Genomic DNA, 18,240 nt, shown 5'->3' on the forward strand with positions numbered 1-18,240 from the left:
ACTAAAGCAGTTTTGTAGGTCCTATTTTGTCTCAAGTACTGTTATAATAATGTTTTAATTCTTATGTACAATAGTTTAAGTGCTAGTATCGTTTAAAACTACTAATATTTCCACAAAATAGACATTTACCCACTATTTTCAACCTAACATTTGATTGATTGATTGATTTCTCGAAATATGGCGTTTCGAGCGTGCCAGTTGAGCACAATTCATTTCGCCAATGTCACGTTGTATGGAAAACACACGGAGGAAATTGACCGGTAATAAAAAAGATAAATATACACAATTAAAGAATACATGTAAACAAAAGAGATCCTGTGTTAGTACAGCCTTCACCTAAAACAAAACAAACACAAATTTACAATATACACAACACATTAGATTAGTAATAAATAATATTTTACATGGGGGTTAATTTAAAGTTTTATTTTGTTAAGTTTAATATATTTACATAAAAATTTACATAAAGGACTAAACACAAACATTAACAAACACTGAACATTTAAAGGACGAGGGACTTTATGAGGGAGGACATCATATAAGGGACGAGTTAACTTAGGACAAGAGAAAAGGATGTGGGAAGGGGAGCCGTCGTCCAGGGAACATTCACACAGAGAGTGGTCCCTGACCCTGATCTTAGCTAGATGTACAGGAGTAGAAGCATGCCCAAGACGTAAGCGACAGATTGTTGTATTAATCCTCCGTTCAATAAGCCTTTGAGAATAAAACCAAGGTCGCCTAGGAATATCCGGTTGAATAAGGGCGTAATACTTACCTTTATGTGATTTTGACTCACTCCAGGAATTATTCCAGGACTTATGCAGATGAATATCCGCAAGGGACATCAGATCTTGGGCGGAATTGGAGAAATGGTCTAATGTGCCACACTGAATAGCTGATTTAGCGCAGGAGTCTGCAGATTCATTCCCACTGATTCCAGAATGTCCTGGAATCCACACCAAAGTAACATCCAAACCCTTTAGATGACAAGAGAACAATTCTTTACGAATCCTTAAAACAATTGAAGATCTCAATCTACTATAAAATGGGCTTCCCTTTAAGGCCATTAAGCAGCTTAGTGAGTCAGTAAAAATAACCGTCTGTTTAAAATTGTGGGAATGTGTAAACAGGACTGCTTCTAACAAAGCAACAGCCTCGCCTGTGAACACAGATGATTCGGGAGGGCATTTAAATTGTAATATAATTTTGAATTTTGGTATCCAGCAAGCTGCACCAACACAGCTTTCTTTTGAAAGCTTTGATGCATCTGTAAAGATGAGGATGTGATTTGAAAAATTTTCATTTACTATGGATTGAAATTTTGTGTTGGTGCCAGGATCTCCCTTGGTTAGGCCAAGATTTGTGACGATACAAGGAGAATGAACTAGGGCGTTATACGGTGTAAGGAACAGTGGATTAGAAGGAAAACAAGTCAAAGGATTAGGGAGAGATGTAAGTCTAAGGAAGCTATCAAGCAGGTATGGTAAAGGTTTGCCTTGAGGGATGAGATCAGCTAGCTTAGATAGCTTAGACCGTAGAGGATGGGAAGACAGCTGCAACATTTTACTCACAAATCGATCGGAAAGGAATTGTCGGCGGATAGGAAGTGGAGGATCTACACACTCCACCTGCAATGCATTGGTAGGAGTAGACTTCATCGCACCTAGGATAATCCGAAGACATTTATATTGTATTCGGTTTAATTTTTCAGTAGGTAATTTATTAAAGGGGTCTAACACAAATAATCCATAGTCAATATGACTGCGAATTATAGCATTGTACAGCAGTTTTAGAGTATAAGGGTGTGCGCCCCACCACACACCAGACACAGCTCTCAAAGCATTAATGCCTTTTTCACATTTCCTGCTGAGATATTCAGCATGAGCAACTCCGTTCAATCGTTTATCAAGTATTATGCCTAAAAATTTGACGTTTTCTGTTAGATGAATGGGAATATTATCACACAAAATTTGAAAATTTGGAATTACTCTCTTTTTTGTAAACACGACCGCTTGACATTTAGCTACCGACAATGCCAGGCCATGCTCAGAGAGCCACTGGTTAAGATAGTGCAAGGCAGTATTTAAACGAGAAGTTATGTCCTCCACAGAATTTGAGCTGTAATAGAGGACGATGTCATCAGCATACTGAAGAATGTTACAGAAATTATTAACAGATAATTCAAGGTCATGTGTGTATATGTTATACAACAGCGGACTAAGAGCTGAACCTTGAGGAAGACCTTTCCAGACAAGTCTGGAAAGTATAGTAAGAAGTCGATGTCTTACAGATACCGATCTCCCGGTCAGCAGATTACATATGTAATGGGACATCCTCGGCGGAATACTCAGCTGACGCAATTTCTGCCTGAGCACCGGAAGAAGAACATTATCATATGCAGATGCGACATCTAAAAAGACACCAACCAAATACTCTCCTTTGGCAAAGGCTCGTCGAATATCTGTAGTAAGAATACTGAGACTATCAATAGTACTTAGCCCCTTTCTAAAGCCAAACTGAGAGGGCGCTAAGATATTCCTACTTTCCACTATCCATTCCAGTCGATTTTTCAAAAGCCGTTCAACAATCTTAGATATAGTAGATGCCAGGGCAATGGGTCTATAGGAATTAAAATCTGAAGGACATTTTCCAGGTTTGAGGATAGGGATAACAATTTGGGACTTCCATGAGTTGGGTATATTGCCTGATTGAAATATTTTATTTATCATGTTTAGAAAATGGTGTTTAGAGTTATCATTTAATTTTGTAATAATAATAATAATAATAATAATAAGCCTTTTATTTCACATATCACTTTTTTACAAATATTGTTAGTTAGATATTAGTAGTAAAAAGTAAATAATTAAATATCTTAGTAGTAAGTAAATTAGTTTGTTAGTTATTAATATTAATGTTAGATCTTGTTTTGGTGATATGGATCCCATTTTCTTGAGTATAGGCCTCCTCCATTTCGCTCCACAATTTTCTGTTTTTCCCCAGAGTCATCCAATTTTTTCCAGCAGTTTTTGCTATACCGTCAGCCCACCGGCTAATTGGTCTACCAACATATCTTTTCCCAACTGGGCCCTTCCATCGTGTTGTTTGAATTGTCCATCTATTATCAATGTAACGTGATATGTGCCCAGCCCACCGCCATTTTAATATTAGGGCTTGGGTGAATGCATCCAATATATTTGTTTTTTGTCTTATCTTATGATTGTTAACTTTTTGTGTTTTTCTGACTTTCAATATATTTCTCTCCATTTTTCGCTGCGTTACGTTAATTTTTTGTTTTATTGTGTTTGTATAATTCCAGGTTTGACATCCATATAAAAGAGTGGGTGAGATGCAAGTGTCCATGATAGTTTTTTTCATTTTCATACTAAATTTACCTTTTAAAAAATCTTTAAGTGTCCAAAACTTTTTCCAAGCTAATTTAATTCTTCTTTCTATTTCTTCTTCATTACTTGTTTTTCTAAACGATATTTGTTTTCCTAAGTAAATATAGTTATCTACATATTCTATGTCAATTCCATCTATTGTAATATCTCTCTTAAAGCTGTTTGTCATTATTTTCGTTTTACAAGGGTTCATTTCCAAACCAACTTTGTGACTTTCTTGATTTAGAGTGTTTATCATTGTTTCTAATTCATTAGGTTGTTCAGATAATAAAACAATGTCATCAGCAAACCTAAGGTGGCTCATATACTTTCCGTCTATATCGATTCCCCCTTGTCCCCAGGTTATTCTTCTAAATACATATTCTAAAACAGAAATAAAAAGCTTTGGCGATAGTGGATCGCCCTGTCTCACCCCTCTTTGAATTTCTATCTGATTTCCCCTGTTTTCTAATTTCACTTTACTTGTGCTGTTTCTATATATGTTTTTTATTATATTTATATATGTTTTACAAACGTTGGACATTTCTAGTGCCTTCCAAATTGAACTGTGGCTAATGCTGTCAAACGCCTTAGTATAGTCAATAAAAGCTATGTATAGGCTTCTATTAAATTCTCTATACTTTTCTATCAATTGTTCCAATGCTTGTATGTGATCAATTGTGCTGAATCCCGAGCGAAAACCGGCTTGTTCTATAGGTTGTTGTATGTCAATATCGTGGGTTATGCGTTTTAATAGAATTGATGTAAAAAGTTTATACATAGTTGCAAGCAGACTGATGGGCCTGTAATTTACTATATCCAGTGGGTTCCCTTTTTTGTACAATAAAATAATGTCCGATGTACACCATTGCTTTGGGATGGATTCTGTGTTAAGTATCAGATTGAATAGTAGAGTAAGATGAGGTATCAGGATAGTGGCACCCAATTTTAAAGCCTCATTTGTTATACCATCAGGCCCAGGACTTCTTTCTGGTTTTAAGTGTTTAATGTTATCGTAAACCTCTTTCATACTGATTGGTTCAATCGTTATATTGGATGTCATCTCATATTGTATCTTTCCTTCCACTAGTTTGTCATCACCCCTTCTTCTATATAGTTCTTTGTAAAATGTTGTCGCAAGGTTTGTCACGTCTTTCCTCGTTCTTGTTTCTTTTGAATTATGTTTGAGTTTTAGTATCCAGGGTTTCTGCATATTCAATTCTTTTACAGCTCTTTTTGTACTTCTATAATTGTTTAAATTTTTTGTAATTACATTGTGCCTGTGCTTGGCGTAGTCTTTTCTAATTGATTTATTTGTGTCTTTAAATAGTACTGTAAGTTTATTTCTTGTGTTTTTGTCTTTGTTATTAATTAAAATTAGTTCAGTGCGTTGTTTTATAAGTTCTTTCGTACTTCTGCTAAAAATAGAATTTTCTTTAACATTTCTCTTCGCGTTTTTCTTTTTTAAACTATTTAATATTATTCCTTCAAGCAAATTATAGTACATTTGTACATCGTTTTGGTTCATTGTTAGGTTTTCAATGCTAATTTTCAATTGATTAGTGTAACTTTCTATTTCTTCTGACGATTTTAACTTACTAAATGTGGGTCTGAAAGTCGTCCTGATTTTTTTTGGCGTATTTAAAATTACTGTTGCCCTCACTAGCCTATGATCAGAAGCAAAATTTATCCTATTTAGGACTTCTATGTTTGTAATGGACTTTGGTTTGTTTGTCATTATGAAATCTATCTCATTTTTAATTTTTTGATTAGGAGAAATCCAGGTCCATCTTCTATTAGCTTTCTTTTTGAAAAACGTATTCATAATTGCTAATTTGTATTCAAAGGCATATTCTATTAATTTTTCGCCCCTTTCATTTCGTTCGCCGTAACCGTATTTACCCATTATCAGATCTTCTTCTTCTTTTCGGTATCCTATTTTGGCATTTAGATCACCTATAACTATTACCAAGCCATCAGCAAGTAGATGTGCTTTTTTTACATCGTTGTAGAAGGAATCTATTTCTTCTTCACTTGATCTCTCTGTGGGTGCATAAAGCTGAATTATTGACATGCTTGTTTCTTCAAATTTTAATTGCAATATTGCAACTCGGTCTGATATCCCAAGGAAGTTGGTTATATTGTTTCTGTAATTTTTCTTTATTAAAAATCCAACTCCATGATGACCCTTGCGTTTTCCTGTGTAGCATAAAATATAATCCTGATATTCTTCTATTGCCTGACCCATTCTTCGAACTTCTGACATCCCTAAAATATCAAATTCAATAGTTTCAAGGGCATAGGTTAATTGCAGGTATCGTTCTATTGATGCCAAAGATCTTACATTTAAAGTACAAATTTTTAATATATTTTTATTATGTTTTGTATCTGTTTTGGTGGTATTTCTAATATTTGCGAGTGGAGGGTGGTAGTCTAATTTCCCACGATGACCAGTCGTCTTGGGAAATGTTTTGTTAAAATTATTTTGGTTTAGTTTTTGCTTGTTCCGGTGGCTAACGTCCGTATCCTATAAAAGTTTCACTGCTGGAGAAGAGGACAGTGAGTTGCTTCTGACTCTCATTATATCAAATGCATTTTTTTTGTTATTAGTAGATAATGAAGCTTGCTTTCGTGGTTTATCAGGGGATATTGTTAAATTTCGTTTACGAGTTGGTATGTTAGATGTTCCTTCCTTAATAATTAACTTGTCATAATTTATGATGGCATAGTTCCCTTTTTTCCTCTCTTCTATAAGCTTTACCTGTAACTCTTTCCTTTTTTCCTGTACTTCTTTAGGATAATCTTCGGAGGCATAAATATCTTTTAAATGTTTCTTGTTTTTCATGATTTCCTTTTTTTTCCAATTATTAATAAAAGATATCAATACTGGTCTTCCTTTATTATTTTCTTTGTTAAGTTTTCCAATTCTTTGTATTATATTTATGTCTCTGTTATCAAGATTAATACTTAAATCCTTTTTTATTTTTTTTACCACTTCGTCCAGCAGTTCTGATTGCGAGTGTTCTTTTTCTTCAAGTCCATAAAAAATGATGTTATTGGATTTTTTATTTTTTTCTAAATTATTAATTTTTATTTTCAACTCATTATTTTCTAATTTCAGATTTTCTAATTCTTCTTTTATAGGTTGCAATTTTCCATCTATTTGCGAGATAATGTCTTTTGTTTGAATCGACATTTCTACTTTTATCTTTTCGAAAAATTCTTCAAAATTACTCATTTTGTTTAGTTGGTATTAATAACGTATTTATTCAACTTTGTAAAAACGAAACGTTGATTGTTTCGACGTTATGTATCTGTATTCGTATTATATTATGATGTTGGCACCAAACTGTCACTATTGTAAAAGAAGTTGAGACTTTGACAGATAACCTTATTTATTCGAAAAATATTGTTCTTTTTTCGTATATGCTACTAATTTTATAAAATTATTACGTCACGATCAAATTTGTGTCACTATTAACAGTTTGTATACGTTTTTACGTTAATTAGCTACTTAATCACACCATCTTTGAATTTAAAAAGTCAGGACACAAATATCACTTGTTGTTACGAGCACAACCGGAACCGGAATTTTTTGTAATAAAGGAGTAAGAAATACCATCCTCACCTGGACTGGTATCCTTTAAATCCGTTAAGACGTTTTTAAGTTCTTCAAAGGAAAAAGGAAGATCCATTTCCTCCGAAGATTCAACCGGCGTGGATATAAATAAATCTTGGGATGGGACAAAAGGGGGAGCCAATTTGTTTGCAAAATCGTTGAGCCAAACAGAAGGATTATTGGAATTGGGACTGCTGACATTGTTAAGAGATCGGCGAAATCTCTTAACATTTGTCCAAACAAGGGAAGACGAGGAACGAGGACTAAGGGATTCACAAAAACTTATCCAACCACGTTTTTTCTTTTTCCAAATGCAATTTCTAAACTTCGCATCCTTGCGTCTGTAGTCGATAAAATTTTCCATAGTCATACAGGCTGCGTATGACTCCTCGGCAGATGTTCGCCAAAGGACAGAATCAGAGCATTCCTGATCCCACCAGGGATTGAAATGCATCCAATTCTGAATGGAGCGGTATTTGGGGATATGTAGGTCAGCAGCAGACATAATAGCAGAGACAAACCCTTCATAGTAAACAGAGATACTCTCATAATTACCAGACTCAGAAAGATTGCACAACATGCAATCCACAGAGTCGGCGTACTCGTTCCAGTTGGCCTTTTTTAAATTAAATTTATGGGGAAGGGAAGGAGTAGGAGTGGGAGGAAGTCTATTATTTAAGGACAGCAAAATCGGGAAATGATCACTACCATGGGTAGATGGGAGTACAGACCATGATAGTTGGGAAGCAAGAGAAGGAGAAGATAAGGAAAGGTCAATAGCAGACCTAGGGTTCTGATTTGGATTAACCCTACGAGTCGGTGACCCATCATTGAGAATGCAGAGGTCCACATCATCAATCATTTCCACCAACGAAGGAGAGAATCCATCACAGTAGTAACACCCCCACAAAGTGTGATGGGTGTTAAAATCACCCAGGACCACCACAGGGCTGGGAAGCGAAGAGATAATAGACTTAAGCTCTAGAAAGATGGAAGGGGAAGGATGAGGGATGTAAACAGAAAGGAAGGAAATACCAAGGGTCCTCACAGCAACAGCATTCAACTGTTGACTATGAGAAGGGAGAGGAATACGGGAATATGGAGAAGAGTGCTGTATGAGGATAGCACTACCTCCATACCCGTCATTTCTGTCCTCCCTTAAACAGGCGAAACCTGGCACCCTGAATCGGGAGTCAGGCACCAGCCATGTTTCTGAGAGGGCAATAATGACAGGATTATGCAGAGAAATAATAGAAAGTAGTTCATGCTTTTTAGCACGAATACTTTTACTATTCCACTGCAGGAAGAATAGTGGAGCCATTGTTAAGGATTTTAAAGATTTTGAGTAGGTTTTGGGCAACGTAGGACGGTAAAGGAAGTTCATCAGCAGTTGAGATTATGCTCACAAGAGTGTCAGTCAAAGCAATTAACAGATCCTTTGTAGATTCTGCTGGACTGTCAGAACCTTGATTTAGTGCACAACCATTAGGAAGGGACGAGGAACAATTGCTAATAATGGACTGGTGAGCTTGTCTATTGTATCCCTTTGCCATAGGAGCGTGGGGACGGGGAGCTTGGAAAACTGTTTTACAATAGGATTTAGAGGAAGTAGCAGGTCTGCTTTGTTGGGGTTGGGGGTTTGTGAAAACAGGAGGTGAGAACATTTCCTTAGCAACATCTGCATAGGAACGTTGGACAGATGGGAACCGAGAGGATGCTTCCATATAGGAAATACACTCTTGCGACATAACCGTTTTAATGTTCTGTTGTCTTACAAACTCAGGGCACCCTTTATCAGTTGCAAAATGTTTAGCTGTGCAATGGATGCAGGTTGAATTTTCCTGCCGGATGTCACATGCATCACCAGTATGAAACTGGGAACACCTATAGCACCTTGGCTTTGATCTACACTGTGACTTAACATGACCAAAACGACAGCAATTAAGGCACTGGATTGTAGGATATTTATAAAGTTCAATATTAAGGACAGATTTATAGGAGAACACTCTTTCAGGCAATTGTTGGCCACGTATAGTAATTACAACAGTTTGAGTTGGAACCCATGTAACTACACCCTCACTTACATTCTTGCGGTTCATTCGTCTTGCTTTTATAACTTCTCCGCATGCACTAGGGAATATCAGTGAGCCAACAAACTCTTCCAAAGACCATTCAACGGGAATTCCTTTTACAATTCCCATCCTTGTAATATTAAATGTCGGGATTACACAAACATATTTACATAGACTAAGAACAGGGTTATTCAAAAATCTATTTGCTGCATCAGCAGATGTAAATTGGACACTGATTTTATTGCGACCCACATTTTTAACTCCATCATTAACTATATCAGTGATTTTATTAGTATGGAGAAATTGACCAAATTTAATGGCTCTTATAGAGGTCCCTGCAGATGGATCAGGAGATTCCCTTGACACATACACAATAAAAGGACCTTTATCAGTACTAATATAGGATTTTGGGGCATCGGATAAGGCAGGGTGGGTCCATACATTCTGGATGGAAGGAGTGGCAGTGGCTGGGTCTATGATCGTTTTTTTAATAACATCTTGGTTTGAGGATGTTTCCTCAACTTGTCTTTTTCTATTAACTGTAGAATTTACAATACTCCCCCCAGGATCAGGGGGGTCAGGTGGAGGATCAGGATCCATCTTAAAATAAAAATAACCTACCTAAAACTAATCTAATCTATAAGACAACACAACTACTTACTATTACCAATCACCTTATTAGTATGGATCTATTTACACTATTATATATTGTTTCCACTATGTAAAATAAACATTTTCAGTACTAAAAAAAGATATTTTCACGAACACGTGTGTTAACCAAAACAAACGTCAGCGAAAAAACCAAACCTAACATTTACTATTATTATAATGTATAGTTTTTCGCTGACGTTTTGACGGCTTACTGACGTCTAACTTGTCAATGGCTAGAATAGTCTAGGCACGCTCGAAACGCCATATTTCGAGAAATCAATCAATCTAGAATAGTCTATTATTGGCTGTGGTTTTTGTCACAGATCAGTGTCTATGACGCTGTCTTAAGTGTTAAATTCAACGATAAATTTTAGATTATGGAATCGATTATCTTGTATTTTGTTTATCTTTTTTTTTTTTTTCTCTGTATATATGTTTTGTTTATTATTTTATAATTGTAAGTGAATGCTGGCATGGGTGTGATGCAAATTTATTAATTCTATTACTATAACTTTGTCAAATTATTATAATTAATATTACTCATAAACTTATTATTAATTCTTAATTTATATTATCTATTTACTTTCTTATATATATTTATATATAGGAAATATATTTCTTCTTATATTATTTTATCTATATAGTTTTATGCAACGGTATGCTCAATAACGCAAATTTAAATGGTAACAGCTCCGATGAGGATATATTTTGTCAATGTTCATCTACGTCGTCTAATAATAGTTTTCACAGCACTTTCTCCCAACTCAATACTAAATTGGACATGACATTTCTTAATTCTAACAAGCACTTTAATGTGATACACATAAATGCACAAAGCATTCCCGCCCACTACCCGGATCTTTTGGCTTCCTTCGATGTTAAAAACGTTCATGCAATCTTAGTCTCTGAAACGTTCCTTAAACCATGCTTACCCTTATAGCGGTTGAGATGTGATACCACTATTTAATATGATCTTATTTATTTTACACTAAATGAGTAAAATTAAAAATCCAAATTTTGTGGAGAAATTGTCCAAATTTATTTAACTCACAGATACGTGAAGAGAAAATAATCACAGAAGGAAATAAAGAAATTTAAATAAATACCAATAGAAAATACAAGCTAAACTAGCACGTAATAGCAAGAAGTTAAGGTTGAGAATTGAATGCAAGCTAAGAGAGCAATGGATACACAAGTGAATGTCGCAAGCGATTCTAGCCGACTCTTTAAACGTGGCGATGCTAGCTAGCAGCCTACGGCACGCATAACAAAAAACTCGGAACAGGTTTGAATTGTTCCAATGCGCTGCGTGCGGATGATTTTAGTAAATGTAATAATATTAATTTAGAATAAGTAATGTTCCCTACAGTACTCCCCCCCAGAGACCTGGTTAAGGGCGATAGTAGTCTGGAAACTTGACTCTTCTTCCGCTTCTTGTCCGCTTCTCAAGTGTCTGCTCCACGTCAGGTTGAGAGATAGCCTTTGGTGCTGCTATTATCCTCTTTGATGCAGGAACGGCCTCTCGCGTAACATATGCGGGCTTGATCCTGTCCACACTAACGTTATTAGGCTTACCACATATGTCTATTTTGAAATATTTAGGAGTCCTCTTGAGAACCTTGTATGGGCCTGCATAAGGTGGTTCCAGTGGTTTGCGGACGTGGTCCTGCCGTAAAAAAACATGTGTTGTCTCTGCAAGGTCAGCTGGCATATAAAAAGGACCTGTCCTATGCCATGACGTGGGCTTCGGTGAGAGTCGTGCCATACCAGCACGAAGACGAGTGACCAGATTTGTGATATCTGCAGTCCTGTAGTCTTCTGAGGGTGCCAGAAATTGCCCTGGAAGTCGAAGGGGCTCCCCGTAGACCAGCTCAGCCGCTGAAGCCTGAATGTCATCCTTCCAGGCGCTACGGATGCCCAGCAGCACTAAGGGAAGTGCTTCCGTCCAGGTCGAAGAGGGATGGCACATGATAGCTGCCTTCAGCTGCCGATGGAGTCTCTCGATCAAGCCGTTGGAAGCTGGATGATACGAAGTAGTCGTAAAGTGATGTGCACCAACCATGGCTGATAGTGCCTTGAAGAGATGCGACTCGAATTGCCGACCCCTATCGGTTGTAATTCGAAGAGGGCAACCAAATCTTGCTATCCAACCAGAGAGAAGAGCGGCAGCACAGGAATCAGCTGTGATGTCCTTAAGTGGGAATGCCTCAGGCCATCGTGTGAAACGGTCGATGACAGTAAGGCAATATCTGAAATCAGACGAAACAGTTAAAGGTCCGACGATGTCGAGGTGGATGTGTTCAAACCTCGATGTAGGAGTTGGAATTGAGGATAAGGGAGCAAGGGTATGACGGTGAACTTTGCTCTTTTGACAAAGTACACACTCTCGTGTCCACTCTCTACAGTCTTTGCGAATCCCTGGCCATACGAATCTCTGTGTAACCAGCCGCACTGTAGCTGTCCTACCAGGATGGCTCAAGCTGTGTAAAGTTTCAAAAACTTGTCGGCGAAACTTCTCAGTAATGAACGGGCGCGGAGAAGACATTGATACGTCACAGTATAACTTCTGGTTACAGTGTGGCAAATCTACCTTAACCAGTTTTAACGATGAGCCTTTTTGAAGCAGACCTAGCAGTTCAGGATCAGTATCTTGAGCAAGTGCTAGAGCCTGGTAATCAATAGATCGACTCACCTCTTCCAGTCGTGACAGAGTATCAGCCACTACGTTCAAACGTCCTGGTAAGTATTGAATAATAGTTGTGAACTGAGAAATATAATCAAAGTACCGATATTGGCGCGGTGAGCATTTCTCCCTGTTAATGTTGAATGCATATGTGAGAGGTTTATGATCCGTGTGAATCGCGAAGTTTCGAGCCTCAACCATGTGTCGAAAATATTTAATGGCTTCATAAATGGCTAACAGTTCTCTGTCGTAAGGACTATACTTCTTCTGCGCAGATGTTAATTTTTTAGAAAAGAAACCAAGAGGTTGCCATACGTTATTAACACGTTGTTGAAGAACTGCTCCAATTCCGACATCAGAAGCATCAGTGGCAATAGCTAGCTCTGCAGAAGGATCTGGGTGAGCCAGTAATGTGGCTTGAGATAAACAAGTCTTACATTTTTGAAAGGCTTCCATCATCTCCGGTGTCATAGTGATCGGCTTAGCTCCTTTCATCTTAGGTCCTAGAAGCGCAGCATCTAATGGTGCTTGGATATTTGCGGCGTCGGGAATAAAACGCCGATAAAAATTGAACATACCGAGGAAACGTCGTAATTCCTTAGCAGTTTTTGGCACATTGCACTCCTGTATGCTCTTTACGTTCGTCTCTAAAGGTTGAGTCCCAGAATCTGACACTAGGTAACCAAGAAATTTTACCTGTCGCTGCCCGAAGACACACTTGGATGTGTTTATCAAAACACCATACTCTTTGAGCCTGGTGAAGAGTAGTCTGATGTGGCGCTGATGTTGTTCTTCAGAACTGGAAAATACCAAAATGTCGTCTAAGTAACCAAAACAAAAGTCATCAAAATCACGTAGCACTTCGTCCATGAACCTCTGAAAGGTTTGTGCTGCATTGCGCAGTCCGAAGGTCATGTACGGGAACTCGAAAAGTCCAAAAGGAGTTACAATGGCTGTTTTGTGGATATCATTGACGTGTACTGGTATTTGATTGTACGCCTTGACTAGATCGATAGTTGAAAATACTGTACAACCAGAGAGTTGGTAGGAAAAATCCTGGATATGGCGTATCGGATACCTGTCAGGTACTGTGCGAGCATTGAGTGCTCTGTAATCACCACATGGTCTCCATCCGTCGTCCTTCTTCTTAACTAAGTGCAGAGCGGACGACCACGAACTGTTAGAGGAGCGGGCAGTTCCCTGTGACAGCATATCGTCAAATTCTTTTTTGGCTGCTTTCAGTCTAACTGGGTCTAAACGACGAGGTCTACTGGTAACCGGTGGTCCGGGAATGGTTTTGATGTAATGCACGGTATTATGCTTAGGTAAGGAAGACGTACCTGATGGTCTCGTTACCTCTGGAAACTCATGAAGCAGCTGATGGTATTTTGATTCTCCCGAAATGGCTTTGACTGACGCAAGGTCATCGGAGATATTTTCTTTTATTGCTTGCACTGACAGAGTGGTATTTCCATCGACGAGTCGCTGACATCTGCAATCTACAAGAAGATTGTAAAATATCAAAAAATCTACGCCGATAATGGGCTTTGAAACATCAGCGATGGTAAATTTCCAGGTGAAAGTACGCTTTAGTCCTAGGTCTAAGTGTAACAATGTAGGACCGTAAGTATGAATGACTGTACCGTTCGCCGCCATGAGTTCATACTTTGTCTTGGTACAGGGCGCCTTGGTAGCCAACCGTGGAAAAACGCAGAGATCCGAGCCAGTATCAATGAGGAAAAGCATTTTTGAAATACGGTCGGTAATGAAAAGACGGCCTGTAGGTAAAGGGCAGACGTTGGCCGCTACTTCCGGCTGCCCAGAGAGTTTTCCGACTCTCCGTAATTACATGGCTGTACACATTTTTTAGCATTTGAACCAAATTTAAAATGGTACCAACACTTTTGCTGGGTAGTCGACTTCCTGCGATGTCTGGAATGGCTCCGGGAACGCTCTTTAAATTTTGATGAGACCGAGTTGTGACGTACCTGGGTTGAGAGTTCCGATACCTGCTTGGTCAGGAGTTGAATCTGCTTGGCCATTTCTTCCAACATGGAGGATGCAGGGGGTGTGGCCATCGCAGATGAGCTTGCGACCTGTCGTGATGAGGGTGCTATCTCATGCACCTTGTCTGCCAGGTCAGCTAATTTTTCGATAGGCAGATCAGGCTGTGAAGCTATAACCGTTTGAATGTTTTGTGGTAACCTACTCGACCATAATGTTTTTAAAAAATCCTTGGGGACAGATGAACCCGCAAGATCTTGCATGTATCGCAGAAACTGTGATGGCTTGCGATCACCTAGCTGCTCGTGCCTCAGCAACTGCATCACTTTCTTTTCTTGAGACGCAGACAATCTTTTAATCAGTTGCGTTTTAAGAGTGATGTATTTATCCGTCTCGGGAGGAGAAATGATAATATCCTTCACCTCGACAGCAAATTGATTATCTAACTGAGCGGCAACGTAATAAAATTTTGTAGTATCACTTGTTATATTAGATAAAGCAAACTGACCTTCAATTTGTGAAAACCAAAGGGCTGGTTCTTCCGGCCAGGTTGGATGTAGTCGCGTCCTCCATCTTGTATCAGAGGTCACTTGCCAAGGTCGTCAAAATGGCCTCCTGCCGTTTTAAATCTTCTTGCCAGCAGTAAACGTAGGTATTTATTGTAGTGCTCACCAATTTAGGGGTCACCAATATAGCGGTTGAGATGTGATACCACTATTTAATATGATCTTATTTATTTTACACTAAATGAGTAAAATTAAAAATCCAAATTTTGTGGAGAAATTGTCCAAATTTATTTAACTCACAGATACGTGAAGAGAAAATGATCACAGAAGGAAATAAAGAAATTTAAATAAATACCAATAGAAAATACAAGCTAAACTAGCACGTAATAGCAAGAAGTTAAGGTTGAAAATTGAATGCAAGCTAAGAGAGCAATGGATACACAAGTGAATGGCGCAAGCGATTCTAGCCGACTCTTTAAACGTGGCGATGCTAGCTAGCAGCCTACGACACGCATAGCAAAAAAACTCGGAACAGGTTTGAATTGTTCCAATGCGCTGCGTGCGGATGATTTTAGTAAATGTAATAATATTAATTTAGAATAAGTAATGTTCCCTACACCCTCAACATCCTACGCACTACGTGGCTTCCATTTAATCCGCAATGATCGAACAGGGAAAGGTGGCGGCGGAGTAGCCATTTACCTACGTAGCCACATACCCTTTTCTATTCTTGACAAATCCCCTACATTGTACTCAAATACTTCTGAACATATTTTTATTGAAGTCATTTTCGGTACCATAAAGCTTTTATTAGGAGTATTCTACAGCCCATCGCTTCACATAAATTATTTTGATAACTTTGAAAATTTGCTAGACAAGTATGTACCGAATTTCGACCACACAATTATTATGGGTGATTTTAATACATGCATAATTAAAAATGACTGGCGTACTAAACGACTTAAAAATATAGTGAATAGTGCAAACCTCAACCTTCTTCCTACCAGTGCTACCCATTTTTTCCCAAACACTATTCCTTCACAACTGGACTTAATGATCGTGTCTTCTCATGAACGTGTCGTCACTTTCGGCCAACTGTGTGCTGAAGCCTTTTCTTATCATGATCTCGTATACTTAACCTATAAGATTCGCACACCAAAAATCAAGCCCACGGTTATCATGCGTAGAAGCTTCAAGAATTTCAATAATGAGAGTTTCATGAAAAGCTTAAGCCAGATCGATTGGGATAGTGTGTTCAATGCTCCAAGTACCAATGACAAAATTAACATATTTAACTCTCTTCTTATTGAACTTTTTGATATTTATGCTCCTCTTAGACCCGTAAAACTTAAACATCTCCCCGCTCCGTGGCTTACAGACGATATTAAGAAACTCATGGCAAAGAGGAACTCTGCTAAGTCTAAATACAAAAGAAATTGCACTGAAGAAAACCTTATTAGGTTCAAAACACTACGGAATCGATGTAGTAAGACTTGCAGAGATGCACAACGTAAATTTATCCATTCCACTATTGAAAATAACAGCCCTGCTAAAGTGTGGAAATTCCTAGATGCAATGGGTATTGGACGCACACGGAAAACTATTAATATAAGCGATAAAATAAATCTTGATGAAATTAACAAACACTTTTCAAATGTTAACTTACTGAACCAAGAAATTAAAGCCGACACTATTAAGTCAATTTCCGATATCTCCTGCCCTTCTCCTTTTTATTTCTCCTCTGTTTCTACTGATGACGTGAAGAAGCATGTGCTGGCCATTAAATCCGATGCTACTGGTAGTGATCAAATCAGTCGGAAGATGATTCTCTTAACTCTCAACCCTGTACTCCCTGTCTTATGCCACATCTTTAATCATTCCCTTTCCTCAAACTCTTTTCCCAATACCTGGCGCCAAGCTATAGTAACTCCTATTCCTAAGGTACCTAATCCTTTATCTTTTTCTGACTATCGCCCTATCTCCGTTCTCCCATTTTTGTCAAAGGTGTTAGAGCGTATAGTCCATCATCAACTTTCATCCTTCTTAGCTTTAAATAAAATCCTATCCCCCTTCCAGTCTGGATTTCGCCCTGGGCACAGCACGGTTACGGCATTAAATAAAGTAAATGACGACATTAGGTTGGGTATCGATAATCAACAAATTACTATTCTTGTACTGCTGGACTTTTCGAATGCTTTTAACACTGTTGATTTTGATATCCTCTTAGCAATTCTTAAGTCCATTAATGTATCCTCTGATGCTATTGAATGGTTTTACTCCTATCTACATGAACGAGAGCAAACTGTTCGTATTAACGATCAACGATCATCCGTATGTCGTCTTAGTGCTGGGGTTCCGCAGGGTGGCGTCCTTTCTCCTCTCCTTTTTTCCATTTTCATTAACTCCGTTACCAAGCTCCTATCCCTTTCCTTCCATTTATACGCCGATGACCTGCAAATTTATTTGACCGCGGACGTGAATGGCATTGCGAAAGCTATTGATCTAGTAAATTCCAACCTGCATACAATCAGTACCTGGAGCAAGTCATTTGGTTTGGCAATAAATCCCAAAAAGTCACAGGTGTGTTTCCTAGGCAGTCGCCAACAAATAGCTAAATTAAATTTCCCTTCCTATCCTCATATTACCCTTGACAATTGTAAGCTGGAATACAGTAACACTGTTAAAAATCTGGGTATCAAGGTGGACAGCACTCTCTCCTGGGCTCCTCACATCTCTGAACTGAGTCGTAAGATGTACTACACTATTGGTAGGCTAAAGAGATGGAAAAATCTCTTGCCCATACAAACCAAGATCTCCCTGGCGCACTCTCTCTTGCTGCCTATATTAGACTATGCTGACACCTGTTATCTGGACATTTCGCAACAATTGCTCAATACACTTGAACGCCTACAAAACCTGGTTATTAGATTCATCTTCGGACTGAGGAAATTTGATCACATCAGCCAGTATCGTGTTAGGCTGCGGTGGCTTTCTGTAGAAAACCGTCGGAACCTCCACACTGTCACGCTCCTCTATTCCATCCTTTTTCATCCCGATACTCCTTCCTACCTTAAGGAACGCTTTTCCTTCCTTGGCTCTAACTCCTGTATTCCTTCCAGTCTCCGCTCGAAACGTGATAACGTGCTCGAGTTTCCGCAGTGCCGCACTCACTGCTACAGTAAATCTTTTACTGTAGAAGCAGTGAAATTATGGAATGCGTTACCACGCGACGTGAGACGGTCTACGTCTATAAATATCTTTAAGCGTAAAGTTAAGAATCATTATCTTCGGATGTAGTATATGTATACCTATTTGTATCTTTATC

The 18,240-nt window shown here is 38.3% G+C and overlaps 1 protein-coding gene across 1 annotated transcript; it reads right to left on the bottom strand.

Annotated features, from left to right (window-relative positions):
- Nucleotides 1–11,112: 11,112 nt before the first annotated feature.
- Nucleotides 11,113–11,691, bottom strand: LOC146526517 (uncharacterized). Its single transcript, XM_085207088.1, has one exon. It carries the CDS (start codon nucleotides 11,689–11,691, stop codon nucleotides 11,113–11,115), a length of 579 nt encoding a protein of 192 aa, XP_085063214.1.
- Nucleotides 11,692–18,240: the final 6,549 nt, after the last annotated feature.

Source organism: Heliconius melpomene, unplaced genomic scaffold (genome assembly GCF_056956725.1).
Source record: "Heliconius melpomene rosina isolate 202511_hmr_F unplaced genomic scaffold, ASM5695672v1 ptg000031l, whole genome shotgun sequence".
NCBI classification, from domain to species: Eukaryota; Metazoa; Arthropoda; class Insecta; order Lepidoptera; family Nymphalidae; genus Heliconius; species Heliconius melpomene.